This window comes from Spea bombifrons, chromosome 3 (assembly GCF_027358695.1).
Source record: "Spea bombifrons isolate aSpeBom1 chromosome 3, aSpeBom1.2.pri, whole genome shotgun sequence".
In the NCBI taxonomy this organism is placed as follows: domain Eukaryota; kingdom Metazoa; phylum Chordata; class Amphibia; order Anura; family Pelobatidae; genus Spea; species Spea bombifrons.
In genome coordinates, this window is record NC_071089.1 from 9971776 (window position 1) to 9999596 (window position 27821).

The 27821-nt window shown below is 39.6% G+C and overlaps 1 protein-coding gene across 1 annotated transcript in view; it reads right to left on the reverse strand.

Annotated features, from left to right (window-relative positions):
* Nucleotides 1–5224: 5224 nt before the first annotated feature.
* PTPN14 (protein tyrosine phosphatase non-receptor type 14) overlaps nucleotides 5225–27821 on the reverse strand; it is a 43059-nt gene continuing 20462 nt past the window's right edge. The window contains exons 4-19 of the mRNA XM_053460813.1: nucleotides 23237–23334; nucleotides 22543–22607; nucleotides 20898–20968; nucleotides 20250–20337; nucleotides 19809–19897; nucleotides 18796–18883; nucleotides 17220–17302; nucleotides 16658–16715; nucleotides 16197–16260; nucleotides 14488–15977; nucleotides 13496–13639; nucleotides 10531–10749; nucleotides 7875–8003; nucleotides 6524–6758; nucleotides 6269–6432; nucleotides 5225–5716 (exon numbers count right to left, since the gene is read on the reverse strand). Coding sequence (XP_053316788.1) covers nucleotides 5588–5716; nucleotides 6269–6432; nucleotides 6524–6758; nucleotides 7875–8003; nucleotides 10531–10749; nucleotides 13496–13639; nucleotides 14488–15977; nucleotides 16197–16260; nucleotides 16658–16715; nucleotides 17220–17302; nucleotides 18796–18883; nucleotides 19809–19897; nucleotides 20250–20337; nucleotides 20898–20968; nucleotides 22543–22607; nucleotides 23237–23334 — 3214 coding nt within the window. The 3' untranslated portion in view covers nucleotides 5225–5587. The remainder of the gene's footprint in view (nucleotides 5717–6268; nucleotides 6433–6523; nucleotides 6759–7874; nucleotides 8004–10530; nucleotides 10750–13495; nucleotides 13640–14487; nucleotides 15978–16196; nucleotides 16261–16657; nucleotides 16716–17219; nucleotides 17303–18795; nucleotides 18884–19808; nucleotides 19898–20249; nucleotides 20338–20897; nucleotides 20969–22542; nucleotides 22608–23236; nucleotides 23335–27821) is intronic.

Sequence of the window (27821 nt, forward strand, 5' to 3'; positions counted from 1 at the left end):
TATTATTATTATAATTATTATAAAGATCAGAGAGCAGCATGGTTGTGAGCGGAAATAGACAACAAATAATAACTATACCGATACCGATAAGCTTTCATAGTTTACCTGTGGCGAACCCCGGCGTCCTTCTGGTTTGTTAGCGGCTCCACCGTAACACTTCTGCTCCTAGAAGACCGTCGATTTATTATAAGGAAGGCGCTTGATGAACATTTTTGCTTTGCCTGAAGCTTATTCTGTATAACTTGTCAAATCAGACAAGCAGAATGAGAATATTGCTCTAGTGTGATCAACCGTTTCAAAAACGTCTAAATTCTGATTTTTTTTTTGATTTTTTTTTTTAATTTTCATTCAGTGTTCATACCCAAGGTTGAGTCAGATCGTAATATCGCATCATATTCATTTCACTTGTTAGTTAACTTTTTTTTTTTTTATTAACAAATATCTACAAATAAAAATGTAACATATCTGAACATGCTATAACTGTAATCAAACTAAATTATTTACATTTTTTCTGGGTCATCATTGCAGTTTATAGAATTAATTTTTTTTAAAGCAAAATGCAGTGTTTATACACCTGTAGAAAAATAAAAAGAGCTACTGCTACAAAGACAGATTTTTAAATATGCTAGCTGGGAAAGTAAATGATAAAATGCTTATTTCTTTCTTTTATTGAATGTGGCTTCTAATTTTTTTTTATATTGAGAAATTCACAAGCACGGTGAATAGAATGTGCAGTTTTTTGGGGGGATGACACTTGCATCCTCCGTATGGATCGCCGCCTTTACTTGATCCGTCTGAATTTCACACAGATTTGCAGACTGTCACTCGCACGACTTATTTTGACGTTTGTTTTCAGTTTGAATGATTTTTTTTGCGATTGCCGCTTTGTTTTTTTTCTCTTTAAATATGGTAATGTGTGTTTTGCAAGACACCAATGTTTGCCTGCCCTTTTTATTACCAAAACTCTGTAACATTGCGATGTAATAAAAAAAGAGAAAACTAAATGTTTTGACTTTGATTTTTTTTTTTTTAATCAGTGATTTTCTTTTTTTTAGTAAAACGTTTTTTTTTCCACTAAAGGAAGAGAGTTTAAGCTCCTTGACGTTACTAAATTGTAAAGGTCCAACCCCAGTGAGCTTCTGCTGGAGGAGGAGCTTGCCTGGCCCTGTAGAATGTATAATTAAATCAGTGAGGATTTCATCAACTTACACATTAAGTTATACATTATGCAAGACAGCTCAGTTCTTTACCCTGGAAAAATCTTGGTAGTCACAATGGATGGTGAAGGGAGAGAGTTAAAACTGCAACTCTCCTGCTTACTATCCCTTTGATGAAGGACACGTTACTGAAATGTCAGTCCCAAAAGTCTGTTGCCCCCCCCGGTGATTTCTATATGTGTTAATAAGTATGTATATTAGCTATATATATATATATATATATATATATATATATATATATATCTATATATATATCTAATAAGGCCTAAAAGGAAGCTCTTTTCAAGCACAAAATATGTTTATAACAATCTGTTGGCATAATGTAGGAGATTAAATTCCTTCGTCCCGCTAGGCATACAATAAAGCTAAGTACAAGAGCTGCAAAAATTTTATTCTTTAAAAAAAAATAAAAAAAACAAACATGATGCACAGCTGAACCTTCTATAACATGTGAGTTAATAAAATATTTTTTAAAAAACACGATTTAAGGAAATACAATGCATACATAAAAAGCAGCTTTTGTGTTATACATGTCTATTTTCTCACACATACATTTTATGCGAGGCCTTGGTGCAAAAATAAGAATTCAAAAACTATAAAAGCAAAACTTGGCCAATTCCATACTCAAAGACAAAACATTGCAGAAGTTTCTTCAAAAGAAACTCCCACAGCTGGTCATACATCACACTCTGGGGTTTATTCACTAAATGGAGTGTTGGCGGGAGAGTTGTGGTTTCAACCCCTTAACCTCACGATTCATTATTGAGACAACCTAAGTGGCCCACAATAATGTAGACAAACCAGCGTCATCTCTCCACTTACACTTTGCATTACGAAGGGCCAATCTCAGCGAGTTCCTGCTGTAAGAAGCACTGGGCTGGCCCTGCACAATGTATAGTTGAATCAGTGAGATTTCTTCAGTCGCCTCACCTATTGAATTATGCGTTATACAGGACCTGCTCATCCATTCGTACTGGAGAAACCCACCAGAGTTGCCCCTTCATAATGAACATGAAGTGAATAAACCCCAGCGTTGCCTCATTCACTGAACTATGCATTATGCAGGGTTGACTCAGCTGTTTTTGCTGGAGAAACGTGCTTGTGTTGGTCCTTCATAATAAATACAGAGGGAGTTGAAATCCCAACCCAACTTTTAGTGAATTAACTCCTCCCGATGGGTCATACGATCTAATGGGGTCCGTACGTTGATGCCTTACTACAAGTGAGCAGAGGCAGCGTCTGAAGACACCACGGGTTCATGTATGAGGTTATTCTGGGGCACACTTTAAAATATGGTTTTATCACTGCAAGGAACATTTCACTGGTTGCTATAGTGATAAGACCACTTTTTAAACTCAGCACCACTTTTTATTCCTCACCGGCACAAAGTGTATTGACCAATCACGAGTTCGCAGCCCCCCTAGCTTCTCGCAAGAATAGCTGTGCTACCCCCCTGAATAACGCATAATGTTATGCACGTTACACTATGTTAATTTAACCCAGCTTAGTGAATAAGCCTTTTAAAAAAACATGTTGGGGCTGGCTGATGCAGAGACCGGCCCTGCATCGCTTCCCTCCAGACTGGCAGTTAGAAAATATATAAGTCTAATTAAAATATATGCACAATTAATATATGCAAAAGGCTTCCACAAACAGAAACAAAGACGCGCAAGTCCAAAAATACTGTTCGTATCCTCACATTCTTATAAACCTGAAGCATGACAATATTTATATTAACAATATTATATTACAGTATAAAAATAATGCATAGTATCAAACAAGTACAGAAAGCTATAAAAAAGGAGGTACGTTTACAGGGAAATCTGCATTTCCCTTTTTTACCGTTTTTTTTATCGTTCGCATCCCGCCACTCAATGTTATCTTACGTCTAGCTCATTAAGCTCTGATAGAAGCCAAAAGGGTTAATGTACTTGGGCCTGGGATCTTGATAAAGCCAACAAATGATGCTGCAAGAACGATCAATCTTACGTCCCTCGCTTCTCCTAATCTAATTGTTTTAAAAAAACAGTCGCTTGCAACGCAAGCGGTGAGACAGTCTGCTTGCAGACATGGTTCTGATCACGGACATTGTTACTTATTGTGTAAAAGCAGCCTGTAACTTCTAAAGTACAAGCTGCTTTCTCAAGTCCATTGAAAAATAACATTAGCTTCGTCACAAGAAGCCAAAAGTTATCTTAAAAGTGTTTTTTTTTTTGCAATTTAACCTGTGAAAGGCTGGACTTTATGCCCCTTTTATCTCCTGGCAAATGTTTATTTACACTTTTTTCACCCCAAATACACTACCGTGACCTTTTTTGTTTAAATAGGATTACTTTGTTTACATTATATACTTTTCTAGTACCATATATGAATATGTTTACATAAGGAATACCATATGAAGTCCCTTCAGACTAAGGTTTGTTAATTTAATTTATGCTTTTGCATCATAAGCTGGCGTGTATTAATAGCACGTGGGAAAGTCGGAGCTTCAGGAATGAACGCTTTTCATCATTTTTATACAGATACAAATATTAAAACAAAAGGAAATAATAAAAAAAAAACTAAAGTAAGTAAAACTGCTTCCAACACACCAGAACATAAATACAAATATTATAGCATACAAAGCGACTTTCATCGCGCGATCTTCTTATATATATGTACATGTATACACGCGAATATATACAAATAAAGTCATCACAAAATATTAAAAAAAATACATCTTACAATTATAAACTTAGCAAATTCAGGGTGAACTCACAAAAGGCCAGATGGAGATCATTAAGAAACATTATCTGGCTCATTTTCGATCTCACTCGGTATAACCGAGTATATAAATGGATAAGGCACTTGATTTGATCGGCGACATGAGCTTACTGGTACTGCATGGGGTACTGGTTATTTTTAATCAGATTTTTTATTTTTTTTCCGTAGAAGCCAAAGCTTCCCATCTCAGATCTCGCTCCTAGCCAAAGGAAATTAATACAGAACGTGATATTAAAGGGGCTTTTTCCCACATACGTGGCTGGGTTATTCGGCAAACTGGCTGGTAGAGCGGCACAAGCCGATCCCAGATTGCATCTGTACAGATACCCACAAGGACCAAAACTGCTGGGGAGGAGTTTACATATACATTTTGATCTATGCACAGTGCTAGTAAATTCATCAGCACATGTATAGATCAAAAGACTTTACCTTAAAGGAACAGCCTGATCCCCAAAATTGCATTTTTTTTTTGTATTTACCGTGTAAGTTACAGTGCATTTTTCTACACGTAAATCAGCGTATATATTCTTTGGTTACTAGAGTTATAATATGAGACTTCTATCTCATTTAACTCCTCCATGGCCACCTCTACTGAAAGCAGGAGAGTCCCGCTGAGTCAATAGCAGCTCGGCCGGAATAGCAGCAGCCAATCGTATGCAAACAAGTAAGATGGCGTTCAGGTAGCATACATGTGATTGGCTGCTGATATGATTTGCATTCTGCATTCTTTCTTTTTTTCATCTCTTAATATAAGAAGGTGATTTGAGTTTAGGGGGTCACACAGAAGGTGGTCCATAGGGAAACAGGTTTGTTTTTGGTGGGCTTATCGGATGGACGAGTAATATTCATTACAATTGCAAGAAAAAAAAAAAAAGTTTAAGAGGAAATAATTAATGCCAGAAACCATAAAAAATAAAATGAACAAAAACCTTGAAGCAAAAGCACTAATAAGATATATATTGCCTGTATAAACTGTAACAATCCTTTACAGAAAGAGGTACAACATACATTGTGATTGTGTCATCTCACTAATTAATCTGCTTTATGCAGGGACGATCTATGGTGTACAGTGAAGTTAGAAGAAATGCATGGCTTAGTGAATATGCCCCGCCATATCTTACAACCTTGCAGTTACGGCACGGAGATAAAAGGCTCATGACGAGAAGAAATTACTAAATTGGCTGTAATTCAGGTCAATTCGTAACCTACTAGCAAACGTTAACAAGAGCATGTACGGTATAAGGTGCACATCGGAAGCAGACACGTCAACAGAAAAGAAAAGAAGAGGGTTAACATTTCAATGATTAATCCTATAAAAAGCAGCAAAATACACAGCACGTTTATTTTTTAGGGTGTTTTTGTTTGCTTTAAGCTAAAAAAAAAGTAAAATAGAAAAAAAATATCTGATAAACATACATCAAATAACAATGCAATATACATATTTTACATAAAAATGCGGTTCACTGTAAGACGCTTGATTTGTTAGATAAATAACTTCAGGGGGGAAAAAAATAAATTAAGGTCTCTGGAAAGATTTTGGGGCCAGGCGTGACATCATCAGGCTTAATTTCCCGGGTACCTCGCGACACTTCAGGGTATAGAACGCCTCAGACAAGTCGGGTGCTTTCGATGAATTGGATAAGCACCTGATAGACAAATTTGTACTGTGCAATAGTCTGAACCATGAACATCCTTTGGTCTCTGAGATGCTTTAACATGGCGGGAATTTCTACATTCTGCAACAAAAAAAATATATATTATAGAAATTGAAGTGCAATTTTGTGTTGTTTTTTTTTTTAATAAAGATTTCTATTATCTTTTGTTTTGGGGGGCTTTTTACACATTGTATTTAGGTATTGGACTATATTTTTAATGACTATTTTATATATATCAAGTATACCATGTATAAAGTGCATGTAGAGGCAAAGGTGATCGTTGTTGATCTTATTTGGATGCGCCTACCCAGAATCCCTTGTGGTTGTGGTAACACCATGAGATTTCTGAGGTAAAAACAATCCTTCTGGCTGGTCTGGTGTCTGTAGATGAGTGTTTAATAATGCTTCTACTACACATATTTATACACATATACATATACATATACACACACACACACACACACACACACACACATATATATATACACACACACCCTTACGAAAAAATTACTTAGATCTTACTTAGATCTAAGTACTTATCTTGTTCTAACTTTCTCCCCCTTTGAAATATTGAAATAAAAGGCTTTAACAACATACAGGAGGGAAGTTTAAGTATTTAAACGTTTCACATACTTCATTGATTTCCCAACAGCGACTCATGAGATCTGTCAATATAAGGACACCAGTTCTCCCAACCCCCGCACTGCAATGGACTACGACGGGTGGATTACGTGGGCCGCTTGTATCCTGCGTATTCTTGGCGTGAGAATACACCACGTTTATCTCCTCCAAATAAGCTGCGTAGAGAAAGCAAAGAACCCAATTACAACGAAAATCTACGTAATGCTGAAAAGAGGAGAAATGTTCAGATATCGATAAAAGCCGTACATAGAAATCCTTGGGCCTCTTCTGGACATCCATGATCCGGCCAGTCTGTAAACTGTAGGTGCCATACTGTCCTCTCTTGCCCGGATAAGAGGTGATTCAGCTTCAGCCCTGTGATTGCATGGGGACCGGCGTCCGTACGAAAGTTGGTGGTCACTTTAAACTTTCCGTAGGTGGCCGAGTTTTGCCTCGATGCCAGCTTAGGCCAGTAGCGATGACTCTGGTCTCTTCCTTCTTCCTGTAAAACACACAAATCTAGAAAATGAAAACAATCTAGAAAGGCTTTGTAGTGAGAACCCCCCCAAAAAAACATGGAAATATCACACCGCAGAGCTTTTTTATCTTCCAACACCTTCCTATTATATTATTTTAAATATGGCGCAGTTCAAATACTTGTTTGCTTCACAAAGAATCATAGCTTAAAATTCCGTAAGTTTGTAGAAAGCGTCCACCATCATTTCCATCCCTAAACCCATTTTTCCATCCCTTTCAGCATGGGAATAAATCGCGTGAACAACACCAGACACAAAATATACATTCAAAAGATCTAGGTCATATGGTTAGACTGCGAGTGACTTATACCGTACTCCGCTATTACATGCATAGAGATCCCAGGACACTGTGGAAACAATTCACTGTTTCATGTGGCAAAAGATAAAGGGTATTATCGGGAAAGGACAGCTCTGAAAGGATAGTGCTTTCTGCTGCCATTACAACTGATAACATTGATGGAATGCGAAGCTGGCAGCGAGCGGCCGGACAATAAGAGACGTTCAACCGTGAGAACAAAGCAGAAAGCCTTACGGCTCGAACGGAAACGCCGTCACTGTATTCGGAGAACACACTGATCGACTGACTGAAGCCTCCTATATCTGCGAGGTGAAAGGATTCATCTATTACCCAGAAGGCAAGAAGTTCAAGACATAGAGGGAAATAAAATGGAAATGTGTGTGTGGGAACCTGGCAAACATTAGTGGCTGGTCACAGTGACTGTGAGAACAAAGCATAACTGAAACCAGCACTAAAAACCATTATTGTTTGTTTTTATATACGGGTAGCTGCTTGAATGCTTTCACACCCTCTTTTCCAGATAGCCGTCTTGGGTTTCATTCCGCTACCTGAAGGTCAACATTTCGAAGACTGCCCTTTGGGTTATTCCTCTCTCTTCATTATCCGTAATTTCTGATAACTCTACCCAACAGAGCAGCTTTGCAGGCTTAGGATCGCACTTGACCCTGACCTTGTATCCAGTCGCTCACCAAATCCTACCTCCACCTGACAAATATCACTTGAATTCATTCTTCCCTCCATTGAAACACCAATCCATTCCCTTGTTAACAATCCAGGAACATACCTCTTCTGTGGACATCATGGCTATCACATTCACTCCCTGCTCCCACACCATCTGCCAGAACTCATGAAACGTGTGAGGCAAAGGGCTCTGGGTGGCGATATAATGCAGATCTTCTTTACCTACAGTAACCTGCGTGACAAACAGACATAGCAAGAATTAGAAATCCACAAAAATCCTAATGTTAAAGTAGCTTTGAATAAAGAGTTGTGTTGTTTCAGTAAGCGCAGTAAAGATATGGAATCCACAACGCCAAATGAAAGTGTGCCGACAGATTCCATCAGTCCTAGTCCTATGCAAAAGTCTAATGTGTATTATTAGGTGAAACATGAGTGGCATTAGGAAAGGACACTGTTTTGGTTTTGTTTGCTAGATTAAGGTAACTGGAGGGGCTTTTTCACATCCTTAGGTTTTTGTGAGTGGGGAGATGTCCTCATTGCTTCATGGCAGATCAGGTTAATTATAGCCTAGACTCTTCCTGTTCAGAAGAAGCTCGTAGTGCTGGCTTTGGGATGACAGTTTTTTGTGTAATAGCGCAGTTGCCTGTACATCATATGATCAGACACTCCTTTTTGGTGGGGTCAATACTGAGGAGAGAAGTGGAGACCCAGTGGCGTCCATTGTCCCTGATGGGAGCTCTGGTGGCCCCTGCTGGCTGATCACAGTACAGTCAGCTACAGGGGAGCTTACAGTCAAAACGTAAAAAAATAGCATAACAACATATTACACCATGACATCATCAGGGATTTGTCTGATTACAGGAGGGATCCCTGAGGTCTCTAAGAACCCTAACGAGGATTCCTGGATGAACAGCTTAAAAAATAAATTATAAAAGTGAAAAAAGAAAATGTAAAAAACTAAAAAAAAAAATGCTCAAAACATCCTGGTGACTCCCCACTAGGGGAAAATAAAAAAAATATTTAATGCACCCCAAAGCAAATAAATGTATAGAATGTAAGCAGAACGTCTGCCCCCCCCCCAAAACATAAAATGCCTATGTATGTGGGGTATTATTGTACTCTGGGGATCTTATACGTATTTTATGCACTTTTTACATTTAATATGCAAATATCTTAAAATGGTTTTCAAAGACTTAGATTTTCATTATTTTCTCAGGACGAGTTGATTCGAAACACGGCAAAGATCTGTGAAACCACTGACATTTCTAATTTACATTTCATTATGCAACAAAGACCGAGATATGTCTGTTGTGGTGAAGGGCATGTTCCAACGGGGTCCAGAACACGCGGGCCATGCAGGTTTTCTTCATGTTCTTCTTAAACCGAAGACAAAGTGCTGCATTGTTTGATTTTATTTTGTACATTTAAGGCAAACTTTATCCCTCTCCTGAACGCCATGCACTGTAAGAGGTTTTATCATTTAAATAATGCATCTTTAAACTCATAGTAATTCTCTGATTTTATAATATTTATCCAAAACAACTATCAGGTCTTCAGTATATGATTATGATTGGTTATACCAAATCTCTCTTTTATAAACGACCAGAGGCCATCTTTACTGCGGGACACTGCGGTCATCACCTGCACTTTAATGTATATGATTGAGTGCCGCTCTAAAATGACTTTCTTCCCCCATCCGCCACCTCCCTGTCATACATTTGCCTCTTTCCCAGCCAAAGACATCCTCTATGTGCCCACCTGTCCTACCCATCACCTGCCAGCTTCAGCCTTAGCTTGCGTGACCGTCCCAGGCGGTGTACTGAAACCCTCCGAGCACTCCCATTGATTTCCACGCCAATGTGTGGCTGCTTCAAGAAGCTAGAAGAAGTGGTGTGAAGCCTGAACCATGGAGTGTGGCTCCCCATTGCTTTAACAGAAGCAATGGGGTGTCAAAGTAAATGCCAATATTCCGGAGCTCCCATGCGCTCGCTTGTTCTATACGGATGAGAGGGACAGGATATATATACAGGTGCCCCTTTGTTCATGTTGGCTTTCACCTAAAGGAGCTACCGTGGGAGTTACCAAAAAATCCACCTAGTGGAGCTTTTGTAATAAAATAGTTTGTTAACAGGATACCTTCATAAACACGCTGTTTCATACTTTACTGGCATTTTTACTCATAAAACAAATAAGATCAGGTATATTATCGCATTAAGCGTTTCATTTTCGTAGAGGAATTCAAGGAAATGCTATAACCAATAAAAAAAAAATTCAAAGCTTCATAATGCTTCCATGTCAGACGAGGTAATTTCAAAATTCCATCAGGTTCATCCAGAAATGAATAAGCATGGGAAGTTTGCACAAAAAAATATATATATTTATATATTTTTTCATCTGCTCAATTTGAATTTTGTTAAATGATAAAAAGAAACTGTTAACTGTCTTTATTTTTCAAAGCGTTCTTACTTTACAGCATTTTTTTCTCGCCTGCCTAAATCTTGTCCAAAATGTTGAATTTTTCTCTACAGGTCTATGACTGAAACCATGAGGATACCCAAGAAACATACGTGATCAAGCAGCATATGTAAAGGTTAGCTTTAATGTAAAGCATTTCCTATTTAAAAGCTGGTTTAATGAATGGGTCGGTTACCTGGATTGTATATCCAATGGGTAATTAGTCTTATATTACTAGTTCATTAATAGCATTTAAAATGTTCCGTTTCGCCTAAGGCAAGAAAAGGAAACAATCGCGATATTACCTTTATATGGGAAGCGTTGATGTAACCAGTAAGATTTTCTTTGGTTGGAACAAGCTCTACCCGGTTCTCTTCATAAGGAATAACTTCGCGGATCCGATTCCGCTCTTGGTTTTCTGGCAGCAGCGCGGTGGTGAAAACCCCATCTGGCTTCCTTTTAGGAAGATTCTCGTATTCTGTAAATACCATTCCCTCCTCCAGTTTTCTTCTCAACGCCCTGTACTGAAAATATATATAAAAAAAATTAAAATTCAGATATTAATATACATTTAAAATTATCTTCTAAAACAAAGGTTAAAGAATTGGGTCTGTACTGTAATATCACGACAAGTAGGTTACCAAAAAAAGAGCGCAAGCTTACATGGCCAAGCAAGGATCAAGAAAATGAGGTCTATGGTAAATGTAACCTATGGAGCAAAGTTCCACTTTATCTTATTGGGCATCAGGATATGGAATCTTCACGAACCGACGACAACTTTCATCAAACAAATACATAGTCAAAGGATTTGCAAGTAATAAGTTATTTTATTAACTGGAAATCCAAGGGAAAGTTTAAAGAAACTAGATTTCATCATTAATCTGGAACACTTACAAAAAGATGTCAATACATTTTCCTTAAGCGCCCCAAATATGAGCTCCCGATTCAGGTCTCCATTTATGTATCGATGGAGAATTCTACATAAAGGTAGAATTCTAAAAAGGTAAAGAAAATTTCACTTCCGCTTCTGGGTCAACAAATAGAAAGCCCCCAAAGCAGTCACGAAAACCAAAACAGAACCAGAACCAGAAGTATTTGAATTAAAAGTATTTACTGAAAGTTAGACATCCGTGATACACAAATGGAATACATCGGACACTGACCACACGATAAAGCAAAGAGATTTTTAGATTAATTGTAAAATATAGCAATATACATGAAAATAGGATTCTTGAAGGTTCTTTGGACACAAGTCTCTTGAATAGAACTATAAAAAGTGCATCCAGAAACACATTTTGGTATACATTTAATGTGTAAGCATTTCTAAAACAAAATGTCTGTGAAATCATGGCGACGTATCCTCGGAGTAATGAAGTGGCGGCTGGTGATTTTATTAAGCACAGTCTGGATGGTCCTTTCTCCGTAGACCCAGCTTGAACCTCCATGTATTGCGAAGAGGTCATCAGGATAAGAATTACTTTAAATTGTGCATCCCCAATGTTCTCAACATGTAAGGAACCGACTCCTTGTTCGTCTCCTTATGTAATTCATCAGCATTTGGTGCCACAGAATATAAAAGTTGTCCCGTCACAGCTTTCAGTATCATTGAATGTTTTTATCTTACTCCCTAGAACTTTTTTTGTTGTTTTGTTGTTTAGTGTATTGTTTTAGAGATATTCTGTAACACCTGGGAGGTTAGTGTACAAAAAAAGGAGGTCCAGACCAGACCTTTGTCCATGTGTTGGTCCTTTATACTACTCGACAAGAGCAGAAGCGTCTTTCGTTCTAAGCCAGCATTCCTTAACGTGTGTTAATGTTATTGCTTAACTAATCTCGTTACGGAATCTGCTGGCACCATTAACAACATTATTGTCCAATGAGGTGTGGCATTCAAGGGTTAATGTAGAGCCCCATCCTGCTTGGTCAGCCAATTGGTGGATGTTGTATTATTGCCTTATCCAGCTTAAGCTCCTGAATGGTACGTAGATCTACACAGAAACAAAAGTTCAACAAAACTGACCTAAAGGTTGCTTCTTTATTAAGATATTTATAGCCATAAATATGAAACAACAGCAGTCCCACCTGACAAGGTAGAGCTCGCCCCACTACATCCTACCCACCACGATCCCATCCCTAATCACACTTAATTAGCACACTTAATTCCGCAGCGGAAATACACAATTTGTTAAAACTTGATAAACAAGAAATCTCAGTCTCGGTACCGTATTTGCTCAATTGTAAGACATTTTTTTAATCATCTAAAAAAAAATGACCTCATATTATAATTGAGGTTGCCTTTTATTCTGACCTTAGATCTGTGACACCACCGCCTAGGGGCTTGTCAGTCACCTACTCTCATTCCCCGCTCACACTCTCTATTTGTTTCCCTACCGGCTCTGCCGACTGACTCTTGTTCTTCTGTCTTCTTTCTTTGTCCGCTTCTGCCAAATATCAGCTCCTTTATTTAGGTACCTCGTAAAAGGACAAATGGAGGAACGGCAGAGAGGCTGACGCCGTGGTGTGCTCCAAGAGTCCGGAATATTGCAGACATACTTGCGGAGAAACTTTTTCTCAGCGAATCCATTTGCAATATTCTGGTCGGAGACACGGAGCAAACCACTGTTCCTCCCTTTTGCGGAAGTACCTGGATAGCGGAGCCAATACCTGAGAGAAGCGGACAAAGAAGAAGGAAGAATAAGTGAAAAAGCGGAGCTGCGGAAAAGGAGATAGGGACACTGCTGAGTGAGACTGCTAGAGGGAGTGAGTGAGACTGCAAGAGAGAGTGAGTGAGACTGCAAGAGGGAGTGAGTGAGACTGCAAGAGAGTGTGAAAGCAGCATAAGCGGTTTTGACCCCCCCCCCTCCAGTAGGGTCATCTTATATTTTGGTCTTTTAGTTTCTCCTTTTACCAACATCCAAAGTTTGGGGGGTATATAGCTTGGAGAGTGCTATGTCACTTGTTGTCCCATTATGCTATTATAGGCTTCACAGCAATAAAACACGGCTGCTGTAATCCGCTGTAAATAAAAAAAATAAATACAACCCCCCCAAAAAAAATCCATCAGCAAAACAGAGTAATAATCGTGGATGTTAATGCATCGTGTAATAATTAACACATTTTTCCCTGCCACGCACTTACTGCCAAACCATTACTGAGGCTCGCAGCAGCCACTTAACCCTTTGTAGCTGCAGACGAGTGGATTGTTTGATAATAGACCGCAAACAGTTAACTAAAACGATATAAAACGTGCCGAGAGCACACTAATCTTACCCGCTCATCCATTGGCATCTTCGTGGTTTCAGCCTGCTTGTCCTCCGGCACTGGAAATCTGGAAGCAGAGAGTCCATTCAAAGCTGCCAACATCAGGGGTCTCTTCTGGGCCTCCAGACTTGCCACCTTACTCCTCTCTAAATTCTTTTGGCAAGAAAGCACATGTTTTCATCTCAGTTAGCTATGCCAGCGAATACTGGAACGGTTTCAATCTTAAGATCAACAATAACGAAGCCAAGGAATGCAGATGATGGCGGTTAATAATAATAAAAAGCTCAGACTTGTACACAGAGCATTCCACTGTTGAATCTGAACAAGCTTTTCACAGACAGTATCTATTTTTGGTTAAAAGGGACTGTCGTTCCCCTGTTCCTTTGTTAAACAAACAGATTTTCACGTAGGAACACTGCTCGCTTATTTCCCAGATGAGCCAGCGGTGCGGATGGCTGCTTGTCGACTACCAAGAGCAATGCCACTAGGCCTCCCGCGCATGTACAGACATGTATTAAGGCGCAGGATAGCATGCCCCCAATGCATTGTACCCAAAGCGCAGGACTAAACCCTACAGTGACCCGTCCATGCCTTTGGTTAAGGTGCCATCAAAGTGCTTAGGTGACCTGGAGGGTGCTTCATTCTGAAGTCTCCGAGACTTTACAAATTTCCTTCAAAAAAGTAAATTGCACTGAAATACATGAAAAAATGTTGATCACATTTGTCTGCAAACAGCGCTGGCATGAAACAGGACCTAAGCGTGGAAATGTGAACTGATTTAACGTGATGAGTAGAAGTCTGGAACTTTTGGAGGCAACATGGCACCATACATTGAGGGCAAAAAAATATTTAGAAGATAAGAAGCACACATATTGAAACATTTCTTTCATAAGAAGTTTATACAGCGAGATTATTATTGTTATATGCTGATAATGAACATAATCATCTTAATAATGCTAAAATTTTACGATATATATATTTTTCATTTCCTACATACTTACTCTCAACATTATTTCTTTTTCAACAATGGTGTCCTCAATTGAAAACATTTCAGAGACGGGCCTTTCCTTGACTGGCTCTTTCTTGACTCTCTCCTTCACACTGGTAAGATCTGGTTCTGATAAGGAAGGTCCGAGAGAAGTCCCATTCAGGGTTGCCTGCTCATTTCTAGAAATATGGACTGCCTGTTGTACCCTCGGGCTCATGGCCTTGGTCCTTGCAATGGCTGCAGATATACACGAAGGATCATGTCTCAAAGCTCCGTTGCTAATGCTTTTCCTTGGACCCGGATATTCTGGAGGGGGTTTGTTTGGCATCCGCGCCAACGCAGCTTGTAACTGATAGCTGTAAGTAATTCTGTTTGCCGAACAAGCATGGGGTACAGATGTGTGGGCTTCTTCCTCGTCCTCCTCGCTATCACTGCTATGTATTAACATCGTAGCATCGGAAATGTTCTTTTTGTGATGGTACATCGGAAGATGATGAACTTCGTGATCCTTCTGGGTGGCTTCTTCTGTGTGCACCAACTCGCGCAACGTATTTCTACGGGGCAGCGGGGCGTTCAAAGAATGAATAGCCATGGCTTCCATTCCACACACCATGTTGTTAACGACTTCCAAACTGTGGCGTTTCTTTACAGTCGGACGATGTGTAGGCCTCATTAGAAGTTCACTGGTCTCTTGAAAGGACTGTCGAGCTACAGGCGCGCTGTCTTCCTGAAATGTTTTCACCGACTGTTGTACTTTTCTGGTCACCAAGTCGGGGCTGCTGCTGCTAACGTACTTGTGTCTATGGCTCGCCAGGTCTGGAGTGCTGCTTGCTGGACGCGGTTGCGGGTACTGAGGCGGTGGCAGAGATGACCGGTTCCTCAACTTACGAGCGGAATTAAAGCATTGGGTAGGGTGCCGCAGTACATTAGCCAGCTCGGGTGTGCTGACTGTGTGTGAAATAGATTCAATATGTTCGTGAGATGGAGCGACACCGATGTGCGCCATGTGTTCCGATGGATTCATGGGTTTATTATTGTAGGAACCATGGGATCCATACTGTACCACATACTGAAGTCTTTCTGGAACCTCAGCCTGACCGTATACCAGACTGTCACGATGCCTGTACGCATGCGCGTTTCCCATATTGAGATTTCTTAAAGGCTGACTTTGGTTATCATGAGGGAGAATGCCCCTGTTTTTCTGCCTCATCACAGTGTCGTATTCAGGCGTGGGCCGATAGGACGGCACGATAGTTGCGCTGTGCCGGCACTTGGCCCGGAAGTCTAAAGCCATGATGTCACTCGCTGTGATGCTAAGGTTGGATGACCTCGGTGAAGCCTGCGTGAGGTTTTGTAAGTGGTTGAGGGAATTGATGCTGTGCGAGCTGGACACGCTCCCGTTCGGCACCGTCCCATTTATGAAATTCATTTCTGGGTATCCATCTAAACTTGTCTGAGAAATCGGTCTGTAACTAACAGGCTCCTCATTCATATGAAAAATGTCTGAAAAACATAATCAGAATTACCTAGAACGCGCTGTCAGGTAAAGAATGCACATTATACGTTTTAAAGTACTTTCACGTGTATTTGTTGACAAAGAAAGTGTTTCTTACAGGGCCTACCAGACTATAAAACAAAACCATAATAGGCATCCTACAATAATATATCATATATAAATATATAAATTGTATATTTTCCGAAAAATAACCATCTATGCGTTACCTTCAGAGATGTATATCTCATTATTCTGGATGTGCCTTTGGGGATGTATGGATTGCTGCCTTGACTATAAAAAAATAAAGAAATGGTGTTAATTCCTACATTTAAAACACATCTGTAATTTTCCCAAATCCCAGATTAAGTTTAAAAGGCGAATTGATCGTTCGAAGTCCCTTTTGCAATTATGTTACAGCCAGAAATGTTCTTATTTTCCATGAAAACAGCCTAGTGACCCCAAACTTTTGAAAGGAAGTAAATATATATATATATCTTAACCCCTTGTGCTAACTTACTTGGAGGTGGCAGGTTGGGGTGTGGAGATGAGAGGGGGTTTATTATCCTACTTTTGCCGCAGATCTAACATTTGCTAACTGAAAATAGTTTAAAAGCTGCGAATGTTCCCATTCATGAACCTTATTTTTTTTCACCATGCGCACGGATATCCCATATCCCTCTCTACATACCATAGAGGTCCTCTTCCAGGTGGGCCGACGTCTTACAACCGGAGGAGTGGTTGTTTGTCTGTTAAATAAAAGTGAAGACTGTTAAGGTATCTGAAAAAGGATAAAATCCCAATTACCTAAAAACTAAGGCTATTTAATAGAGTAACGACGAACCCCGCGCTCGTTAATAAAGACACAACTCGCAGGCTTACTATTGGTTATAAAATCACATTTCTATTAATATAGCCTTGCGTTGTTTCTTGAACACTTTTTTCACATTGCGGGGAGAATAAAATTGGTAGTAGAGTACTTGTTAAAGGTGCTGTTCCACCTACTCTGCTAAACATAACACTTTTATACCTAAATTTAGTTATTCTTAGTCCTAGTTAAATGCCAAACGCTTACCCAGAAAAAATCCCTATTCATTTTTTAGGGAACGCTTAATTGCCAGCCGGCTCCAGGGCTATTTCAAATATTAACTCATTAAAACCCCAAAAGCTGCCTTAGATATACATTTTAAAGGGACAAATGACAAATACAATCAGCTGCCATAAATAATGAAACGAATGAGAATCCCACTTACTCCGTGTATATTTTGTTGTCTTTGTAAAACTTAAGTCTTGTAGCAAACAACCGTGACATATATTTACTGTTTTCTATGTCATCCTATAGAAATGTAAAAAAAAAAGTCAAGGAAACAGAAAGAGTTATAAATTTATAGTTAAAAAAAATACTGGTAAGAAAATAGTATGATTAAATAATGAAATAACATGTATCCTATTCACCAAAATTACATGAAATACCCTCAAACCATGTTTAATTAAAAAGACTTTAAAGAAACTTTAAATCAGGGGTGCCCTACTCAATTTTTGGATATCCCAGCTTTCATTGCGTATCTCAACTGAAAAAAAAAAATCAAACTAATAGTTTTCGGGGAAGGGGACACAGAATTCCTGGTCTGTTTTCATCCATGGTTTACATTTGCGTTGCTAAAATAGTGAAGCGATTTAGCCAGACATAAGGTTTTATAAGCTTGCGATGGCACCCCAATAATAGTGCCCGTGAGCTGTGGGCACATGAATGCCTCCTCTCAGTACCGGCAAGCATTACAGTCAAGAGGCAGCTGCTGGTGACGCCGCAGGGCAAACGTATTCACTAAAAACGCGGCTTGGATTACAAAAAATTATATTTGGATATTTAAAACCCCACAGCCTCCATCCTGCATGTTTTCTTACAATTTAAAAGAGTAACTTTTAATAACTCTAAGCCAATTAATAAAATCTCAAAGCGTCTGTAATAAATAATCAACATTTTGCAAGTGTGCACGAGACACCCAAAGCACTAGGTGGTGGACTAAGACCAGCAAGTTCACATGGCGTTGACATGAAGACACCGTAGCCAACATACTGGTAGTGACCGATATACTCGTGCATCTCCTGGCATCACACAACCGGCACCCTTCCTAATACAAAAGTGCGCTTTGGTCACTAATAAAGTATAATTCATACACTGGTACTTGAACGTATGGGTGGCCATCTTTAAATGGCTCATCTGGTAACCATTTTTCCTTTTATCCCTCTCATTTTAGGTCACTTCCAGTGTCCCCTCTAAGCTGTGCGCTTGTGCGCGTGCACATAGCTTTTTTAGAGAGCGCACATGTCCAAAAATTGTGCGCACAACAGTTTTTCCCAAAAAAAAGAAAAAAAATTATAATTTTTTTTGAAACTTTATGCGGCGCGGATATTGTGCGCACAAAATGTTTGCTCTGTAAAACTTTTTGCACAACAGAAATTTTCTGCGCACGCCAACTAAGAAAAATTAGATGGAACATTGGTCACTTCCATATTTTTCCCAAACCCAGAGCTAATGGCAAATCTCTGTAGCCAACAAGAATTCTAAAACCATTAATCTTGTCCTTATCTTCCTGACACCAGCTTCCATCTTTTATTGGACGCTTGTGAGCAGCATATTCATCACTTTGTGTAGAACCATCTCAAGCACTGATTTCATGCATCTAAAACTGTATTTTATTTGATAATGCTGCACAAATTAGACATAAAAAAAAAATTCTGGGCCAAAATATTGTAAGTTAATGAAACATTTTTGAAACGTGGTGGGCTTGCCGCGCAGGAGACGGAAAATGCAGATTATGGGCCTACCGTGTGAAAGGGGACAGTTTCTTCTTTTCTGTTCAGCTCCAGTACAATCGTAGACTTGTTGTGCGTGATATTCCCGATGTCATTCCACCTGCAGATAACATCCTACGTTAGGTCTGCCAAGAATCACATTCTAACATTCCGCAAGCAAGCCCGGGATGTCTCTGCAAGCGTTTTCACCCCGATTTGGCAAATCTCTAAATCATTGTTAAATACCCCATCGGACCAACGTCAAAAGATACCATAAATTACCCTGATCATAGACTAAACTAAATGAATCCGTAAGCATGCAGGTGTTGGTAATGTTGCCCGCTATGACGCACTATTTTACTTGGCGACTGCACGGAATGAACAATTAAACGGCAACTGTAACGTAACCTACACTTTCATTACAAACAGAACTAAAAACGGGTCAAGGTTTATGTTAACACATGGCTGATTTTAGCGGCAGGCAAACAAAATCACCTAGGGGGCTTTACTAGGGGCAGAATGCCTTACTGGGGGCTGAAATCCATGTGCACCTCTTTCCTCAACTGATGTTTTGAGTAAGCATACAATAATTGTTAAAAAAAATAAATTATTATTATTAATGATAATAATACTGTTTAAAACAACAACACAAAATTGGGGAAGAGATTAAAAGGACTTTATATATAGAAAATGTTCACTTTGTATGTAAAGCTTTAAGGTCATCTACAGACACCAGACAAGCCAGAAGGTTTGTTTTTCCCTCAGAAATCTCATGGTGCTGCCACAACCACAAGGGATTCTGGGTAGGCGCATGCAAATAAGGTCAACACCAAGGCTCAGTTAAGTTATGTATTGTAGTTTTATCTAAAGTTGCCATTTAATAGTTGTTACAGTCACGTTCCTCCAAAACCTTCTCCCATCTCTCTCTTATCCCCTGAAATATCAGTTGCATTTTGTCCGGCATTAATATTGTACCCCCCAGCCAGCTGGTATCATATGGGGGTACCAAGACAGGTCTTACACATGTAGTGTAAAGGAAACTTCACCTGTAGATGGCTGTCGGCTGTCCACTGCTGTCTTCTACAAATATTCCCAAGAAAAATGTACAAAGGTTCACGTTGTTCCCATGACTATCCTATAAATTGAGAATCAAGAATAAAACACAGTGAGAAAAGGTTGGCACGGGATGTAATTATTTTAAAACATTTACTATGGATATAAGAAGTGTGCGGAAACTCCTGTTTTATCCTTTACGCACTCTAACTAAGGAAAATGTATAGAGTGGAAGGAATCTTTAGTGAAAGGGCCAACATAAATTGAGACACATTGGGTCCCTTTCTCTTAAATTCCTTGGCTCAGCCTGCCCCACTTTCCTCTACTTATTCTGTACCAGAATGCCTCGAGTGTTCTCCGTTTTACGGTTACTCGCAGGTGAGTTGTTAAGAGTGCAGTAGGGTTGTACATTTTGGATGAGACTATACTCATACCTTTACGTGGAAACATTCCTGACTATAGCCATCCATATATTCAACTTCTTTTATGTAGAGCATTTCGGCCTCTTCTGCTGAAATCCCACTACAATAGGGGAGAAAAAAAACATATTCCGGTAAACCCTACAAGGCAATGTCATACGCAGAAGCATCGACTTGGGACACAGTAGGATGATCTGCCAGTTATTCAATGGATTCCATATTCAAACAGCTGGCTCTAGAGTCAAATTAAGGCTAGACCCCTTGGATTTGGGGTGAAAATACAGATATTCAACGTTCCTGTGAGATCCAAACATGTACAGATTTCTCTCCATGTACAGTTGATATTGTGGACTGTCATTTTATAGACAGAGGATCAGGAAAGGAACATACGGTTCCTTTAAATGCTAAACATCTATTCTTTAACAACGGCACTGGGGCAGGAGACACAATTAGGACTGACATCTATTGAGCAACGGGTCTAGGTATTGGTTTCACCCTGAAAGACATTTTTTTTTAGTGTAGAAGGCAGGACTCAATAGACTTCTTCATCAAATTCGACCCTGCAACATCTGCATTCTTAAACTTGTGATTTGGGGTATTTGCTTTGATGAAACCGGTAACAACGTAACTTATACAGAAAGCCTACAAATCCTGCCCGCTCACCTAAGAGCTTTATGTTTCATTTCTAGCTTGTTATAGAGTTCCTCCTGGATGTCCTTGTCTTTGGTCCATGCCTAGTAAGAGAGAAGATAAAAAATAATCACTTATTCTTCGCAAATTGGTTTCCACCGGTAGCATCACAGATTCCAGCATCTTGATGTTATAACAATTATTGTGATATAGTAACAACCCACATTGTTACATCAATTTGTCTCGTTTTTTTCACTGATACACTGATACACCACTACACCACCAGCTGGACCAGGTCTTCAGGGAGCTTGGTAACTTCTGGCCTTCTGAGATTCTGAGGGTCATATTCTAACAGTTCAGGTGTTACGATTGGGACTACCCCACAAAAACTGGGACACTTGGGAGGTTTGCATTTAGGAGATAACACATTTGAGGAGCGATATGACATTCATGCCAATTAAACACCAAAATAATATCTGTGTCCTCCACTCAATGCCTGTGAGAAGGGACTTTGCTTTGTTAGGAGCTGTGAAGCAGTCTAACCTGGCTTATCTTGTTTCTAATTACACAGTGCGTCTTAGACACCGTGTCAGCTTAACCCCATCTTCAATCATACTTCAAGGAGGAATTTTAGAAAAGGTGCAGATAGCGCCTGCTTCCTCGGGGGCATTTTGTTGCCTTCGGGTTCAACGGGTTTCGAATAAATCTCCAAAGAGTAGCCGAGTGTTGCTGACAGAATGAGAAATGAAACCTACAGAAAACTGTTAACATGACAAATCCATTATGTGACAGAAGCTGAAGGTTTAAGAAAAACAAGCCCCCGAGCTGTGTTTACTGTGTGCCGCGTATCGTTACCAGCCCTTCCCTGGGGCTCTCCGTACTCCATTTATTTCTGTCAAACAGGTATGTGCTATCTCAGATAAGCAAGGCTGATACGTGTCTGTACAACTAATCGGCAGTAACGCGATAAACGCTGCTGTAACCCACGCGGACCGATCAAAATACAGCTCATTCATTCACGCAAAGGAAATCAGCTTTAACGTCGCTGAGGACACCTGTGCGCAGGCAGGAAAGCCCTTTAAACACGACCTGCTATGGCTTAGAACGTCTTCTTTGCCTGTGATAATATTAGCTATGAGAACATGTACAAACAGCTACACGTACCTGCAGCGTGCTAGGAGTAAATCACGGGATAGATTTGAATACAGTGATGTATGTGTAGATGACATGAAGTCAGTAGGTCACATGATCCCCCCCACATTACTGTAAGGAAGGATCAGTAGGTCACATGATCCCCCCATCTTTACTGTAAGAATTTTTTTTTTCATTTTTTTTTATTTTTTTTTTAACATGGATGACCCCTCTTACTGATTATACTTATCCAATGACTCCAATGTTGCGCTCTGTAGATATGATGGCGTTACACAAATCAATCATATCGTGGGACTAGAATACGGTTTGTTATGTGAGGTTTTCACAACCCATTATATGGGCCAGACGGTTGACCTGCCATCCAATGTAAAGCTTCAATTGTTATCCGCAATCGTGAGACGTTCTCTCTATATGTTGTTGATTGTCCTGATTATAGGTACTCGGGGCAATGTTTCGGGGTCACAGCACTTCAAGGGCACTCGATGTGGGAGCATATCGGAATATTTCAAAAAAATTCACTACTTACCACGGGAAAAACTTTCTCTAAGAAAGAATCTTGGGCTTCAGCTCTATTGTCATGTTTAGAATCCACTACAAAAGAAAAAGAATACAATAAATACAAACATGATAATCAATCATTCTAATTATTTAAAATATCTCAAATACTTTAACAAGCACTGTGGTTTGTTTTTTTTTATTTTTTTTAAAGTTGCCTATGGTGAAAAACCTTGAAGGATTTGCACAGAACGTTCTCTAGTTTATTTTCAAACCAGCGAGAGACATTTAATCTCCGAGCTGCTCAACGTAGAACAAGACTAAAGACTATATCAAGCACAGTAACCCGATGGCGGCACGAGTTATTTTTTATATAATATGTTTCACACATTCTTTGATGAATAAGGAGAGTTTTCTGTTAATGCAGTTAAAGAAATACAATTGTCCAATTTGCTGACCCTGGCCATTGAGTAATACCTTTCCAAGTATATAATTCCCCCTGGAGTAGGGGGTATTTTGGCACAAAGAGGGACTTATCCCAAAGCGTTGTAAGAAAAATAGGGGGTGGCTGGCAGAGGATTTAAAGATGTGTGTGTGTGTTGACCGCGTGAATATTTCTCACATATGCCTTGGACCTCTGTATAACTGGGTCAATCGGCCAACCTTGCCATAATGCCTGAAAGTTGCCCCTCTACCCGTGGAGATGTTGGAGGTTAGGGCATTACCCAGAATAGCTAGCGCAGCTAGGAAGATATACTGTTCAACAGTACATTGGAAACGTTCCTCCAGCACATCCTTCTTCAACTGAAGATAATACTGGTACCTGAAAAACAACAATGTCACGAGGGGTTAAAGTTTTAATGGCAGCAAAACACATGATGCATTATATAGGTCAACGGAAGTGTTCCGGTTCATAGATCTCAATTAATATGGCTTGTGAAGCTGTAATCGCATAGCGAAGCTAGGTGTCAGTACTTGTATATCGCACGGTACAGCTTGGTAAGAACTTCTACTCTGTGTAGCAGCTGGAGAGGAGATTATTTGCTTCACTGAGAAGATACATTTACCTACTTTATTAACCCTCCGCATATCACAGAGCAGAGCGTCATATCAATTCCTACTTGAAACACATCTTTCTTTTTTTTTTTGCTTATATGTAATCAAACTCGATCCCTTTAAATAGATTCATGAAATTATGAGACATTAAGCTTTTAATTTTAACCCTGCGGTTGAACCATACAAGCAGTAAGCCTCTGTTGGCTGGACTGGGCATCTGGCACCGGTGGTGCCCCATACTCACCCGATCTGCTTCTACAGCTCAGCGAGGTCTTAATAACTCGGACCCCGACACGCTGTCTAATGAAAGTCTATCTAGGGACAGATTTAACAGGATAAAGAAGACTCCATTAGCATTGCCATAAAGCATCAGCTCAGTGTGGTGTTTGAGCAGGGAAAGTCAACCAAAATAACACATGACCGACAACAATGGCGGCCTCCACGTCTGCAGATAAAGTTAGCTAACTGCTGCAAAATGGGATAAAATCAAGTTTTATTTAATGCTTACCTACATTGCACTATATCACACTTGATTTAATGCTCAAGAAGGATTTTTTTCCCCTTTTTTTAATGGATGTGTGCAGATAGCTGTTTAGGCAATTTACAAGATTAATAGCAAATTAATTAGTCATAGTTAAGATGCCTGCTGTACCTGTGGGAGACAACACTACTAGTGCTGGAAGCATGTGAGGAATCCACTGTAGATTAGAACATATTCGTGGGAGCGACCAGGAATGCCGGTATCAATGGAACCAAACAAGCCAATCTACAACATTCCTTTTTACAGCTCAAAACCCCTCTATTGCAGAAAATGGCTTCTGAAAAGATACGTACACAGTTAAGTAACCGTCCTGGTCATTTGTTGGTCTGTTTTAGCCTCTCTAATCTCTGTTACTCGGCTGCTTCTTCTTGTCTAGAAGTCTGATGGACGGATATGGATAAAACTCTACCCACTGGAACGCATAGTGCCTACTGTAAGGTTTGGTGGAGGAGGGATAATGGTCTGGGGCAGTTTTTCAGGGTTTGACCCCTTAGTTCCAGTAAAGGGAAATGTTAATGCTACAGAACACAAAGACATTTTGGACAATGGTACACTTTCAAATTTGCGGCCCCCGTTTGGGGAAGAAACTTTTCTATTCCACCATGACTGTGCACCAGAGCACAAAACAAGCTCCATAAAGACATGGTTGGATGAGTTTGGTGCGGAAGAACTCGAGTAGCCAAACAGAGCCCAGACCTCAACCCCATCGAACACCTTTGGGATGAATAGGAATGATGATCGTGAGCCAGACCTTCTCGCCCCACATCAGTGCCGGACCTCAATGATGCTCTTTTGAATGAATGGGCACAAATTCCCACAAAAAACACTAGGGGAAATCCTTCCCAGAAGAGAGGGCCAACACCATATTAAATGTCCATAGTTTTGGAATGAGATGTCCAACAAGCTCATATAGGTGTGGTGGTCAGATGTCCACATACTTTTGGTCATACAGTGTATGTACATATAAAAAACCAGCGGTTGGAATAAGTTGAGAGTTCCATGCACAGATCCACGCTTACAGGCAGAGGCCAAATCTTTCATTTTTGTTGTAAATGAAGCTGCCTTCTCCTCTGGATTGTCAAAGCCACATTTGAAATAAAGTTCAAGGCTTCCAAAAATCAGAGGGGTCAAGATTACCACCAAATACGAGGTGCAAGTTTAGCCTTTTAGGACCAATTTGCCATCCACGTGGACGAACACTTATCCCTCAATTTAATTAAAACGCATGTTGAAATCTATTTTGCATGGGTTTCAGTGGAATTTAAGGCATGCAAATAATGGTATACATTCCTATGGTATAGCCATTTGAACTAATAAATGGAGACATCATTCTCAGTCTTCTTCTCCGTAGCTGACAACACATTTAATGTATGCTGCCCGTGCATATGATGTCGTCTATGTCATAACAGCTCGCACATAACTTTCAAGCTGATCAACAGTAATCCATATAGTAAACCACGGATACACTCCCCATCAAAGAAATATTCTTCCAGATAAATGACTGACCTGGACAGGTGGAATCTTTCCTAAGCAACAAAGTTGTTGACGTACCTTCTGGTACATTTGAAATTAATCTTATTGTTGAATAATTATTACTTTATCTCTAGGTATACAGCTCCTTATCCAAAGTAGTCCCGTAAAAATTGGACACGGTTTGTAGCTAACAAATCTTGATACAAATGTATTTTTTGTTGTGTAGACTTTAAGGTCTTCTGCCTCCTCCAAACCATCTTTAAGGCATAATAGCCATGACCATGCTTATACATAGGTGGCAACACTCTGTCCTGGCCAGTCCCGATGTGTGTCATCATGACATCACGCAATTCCTACCTGTCCCCTTACACATTCACTTTAAACTCGCTAGGGACATTTACTGATTTTGTTACTTCATGCCACTCACAGACATAACTTGATAAGCTTGATTTAAGATTTCACCCTTCAAGCAAAGTAAGAAATCTTAAGTCAAGTTTATCACTAGGCTCTTTAGCTGTGCAATGGTCACCTGTAGTCATTTATCTCCCCCACAAATATATATATATATATATATATATAGTTGGTCACAAATACCAATTTAATAAAACAATATTTTTTTACATAAAAATTATAATTGTTTCAATTTGCCTTTAAGTAATAAATATAAAGCGCCAGAATTTAGGTATTTTTTTTAAAGAAATTCTAAATTTTTAGATTTAAAATGGACCCTTTATACACTGTTTAAATTAACCAACTGTACATCATCAGCTGACATCGGAAGCTCTTTACGAAAATAGAACATTTTTCTAGGCGCGACGGATCTTCATTGTGAATGAGAGGGCTTCATGAGTTTTCATGAGAATAAACAACTGTTCTTCACAGTGTGATGTCATAGGACGGGTGGGATAGAGGCTTAAACTCAGAATATCTCGTATTTATGTTTGATGGTTAGCGAAACTCTAGTATAGGGGTGAGTATTTAGGAAAGTGGCCTTTTTCCAAAATGCCATTTATTCTGCCAATGACATATATCCACAAACAGAGCAGGTTGCAAAACAGCCCGATCAGCTCATCCTAGGGAGGCAGGCAGGCAGGCAGGGAGGCATTCACTCGTACCTGGGTCCTGCCAAGACATGCAGGGAATTTTCTTTGTAAAACACTTGTTCTAAAAGCCACAGCATTTTACGAAGCTGTTGTACTCCAGAATAAACAACATATTTCTTCAACCTTCAACTTGGAATCTTAGTGTTTGCCTTTGCAGGGAAGGAACACGGTGTTTTTTTGTCCCTAAAAGGCTATTATGCCTTAAAAATAAACTTTGCATGTGAAGTACGCAACAAAGAGGCCAGAGGAAACACGCCGAAGACGGCAAGCGGAGACCTGCACCTTACTTTATGCCCTTGAACTTTACATGCATTATCACAAATTACAGGGAAAATAAATACAGTTTACCCGTAAAATGCATTCCTTAATAATGACCTATAATTTAATCAGAGCTAATCCAAAATACCAGAAGTATCAGCCCATGCAAAGCACCGAGCCCTATAAAAAAAGGGTTTGGGAAGAAGTTACGTTTTGGAGTCTATTAGACACAAATGGATGCGGATAAGTTCGGTTTGCATTTATAAGGAAACGCAGCTAATAGCCAATTTATACATCCCAAGAGTCCCTTTTTAGGAAGGACAGTCCCTCTTTGGCACTCAAAGCCCGGTGTCTTTCTGTCTTTGCTGATGTCCCTGCTTTCTATTAGCTCAGAGTGTTTACTGGGAATGAGTGGCAGTCCCATTAACGGCTATAAAACAGCAGAAAAATGTGTTTTTAGATCAAATTGTGGAACTAAAACTATGCATGTGACCACATAAAAAACAGTCTATTTTTGGCCAACTGCATTGCTTGAAGGCACGCTAATTTGCTTCTGAGCTTCTGATTTGAAGAATGAAAGTGCCTTAATTAAAATTCCCATACTTTATATATACAGATAGACACACATTCAAACATTCAGATGCCTGCAGCATTAGAAAAAAACACTTGCAGAAACACACGCAGAAACACACACAGAACCTGCATGATTCAATATTAAGGAACACATGCAGAACCTGCAAGGTTCCATAAAAAGAAACACAACCTACAAGATTTCATAATAAGAAGATCACCCAGAACTGGCAAGCATGGAGAGAGAAACAGACACAACCTGCATACCGCCAGATGAATTCTGTAAAGCGAGATACACTCACAGCCGGC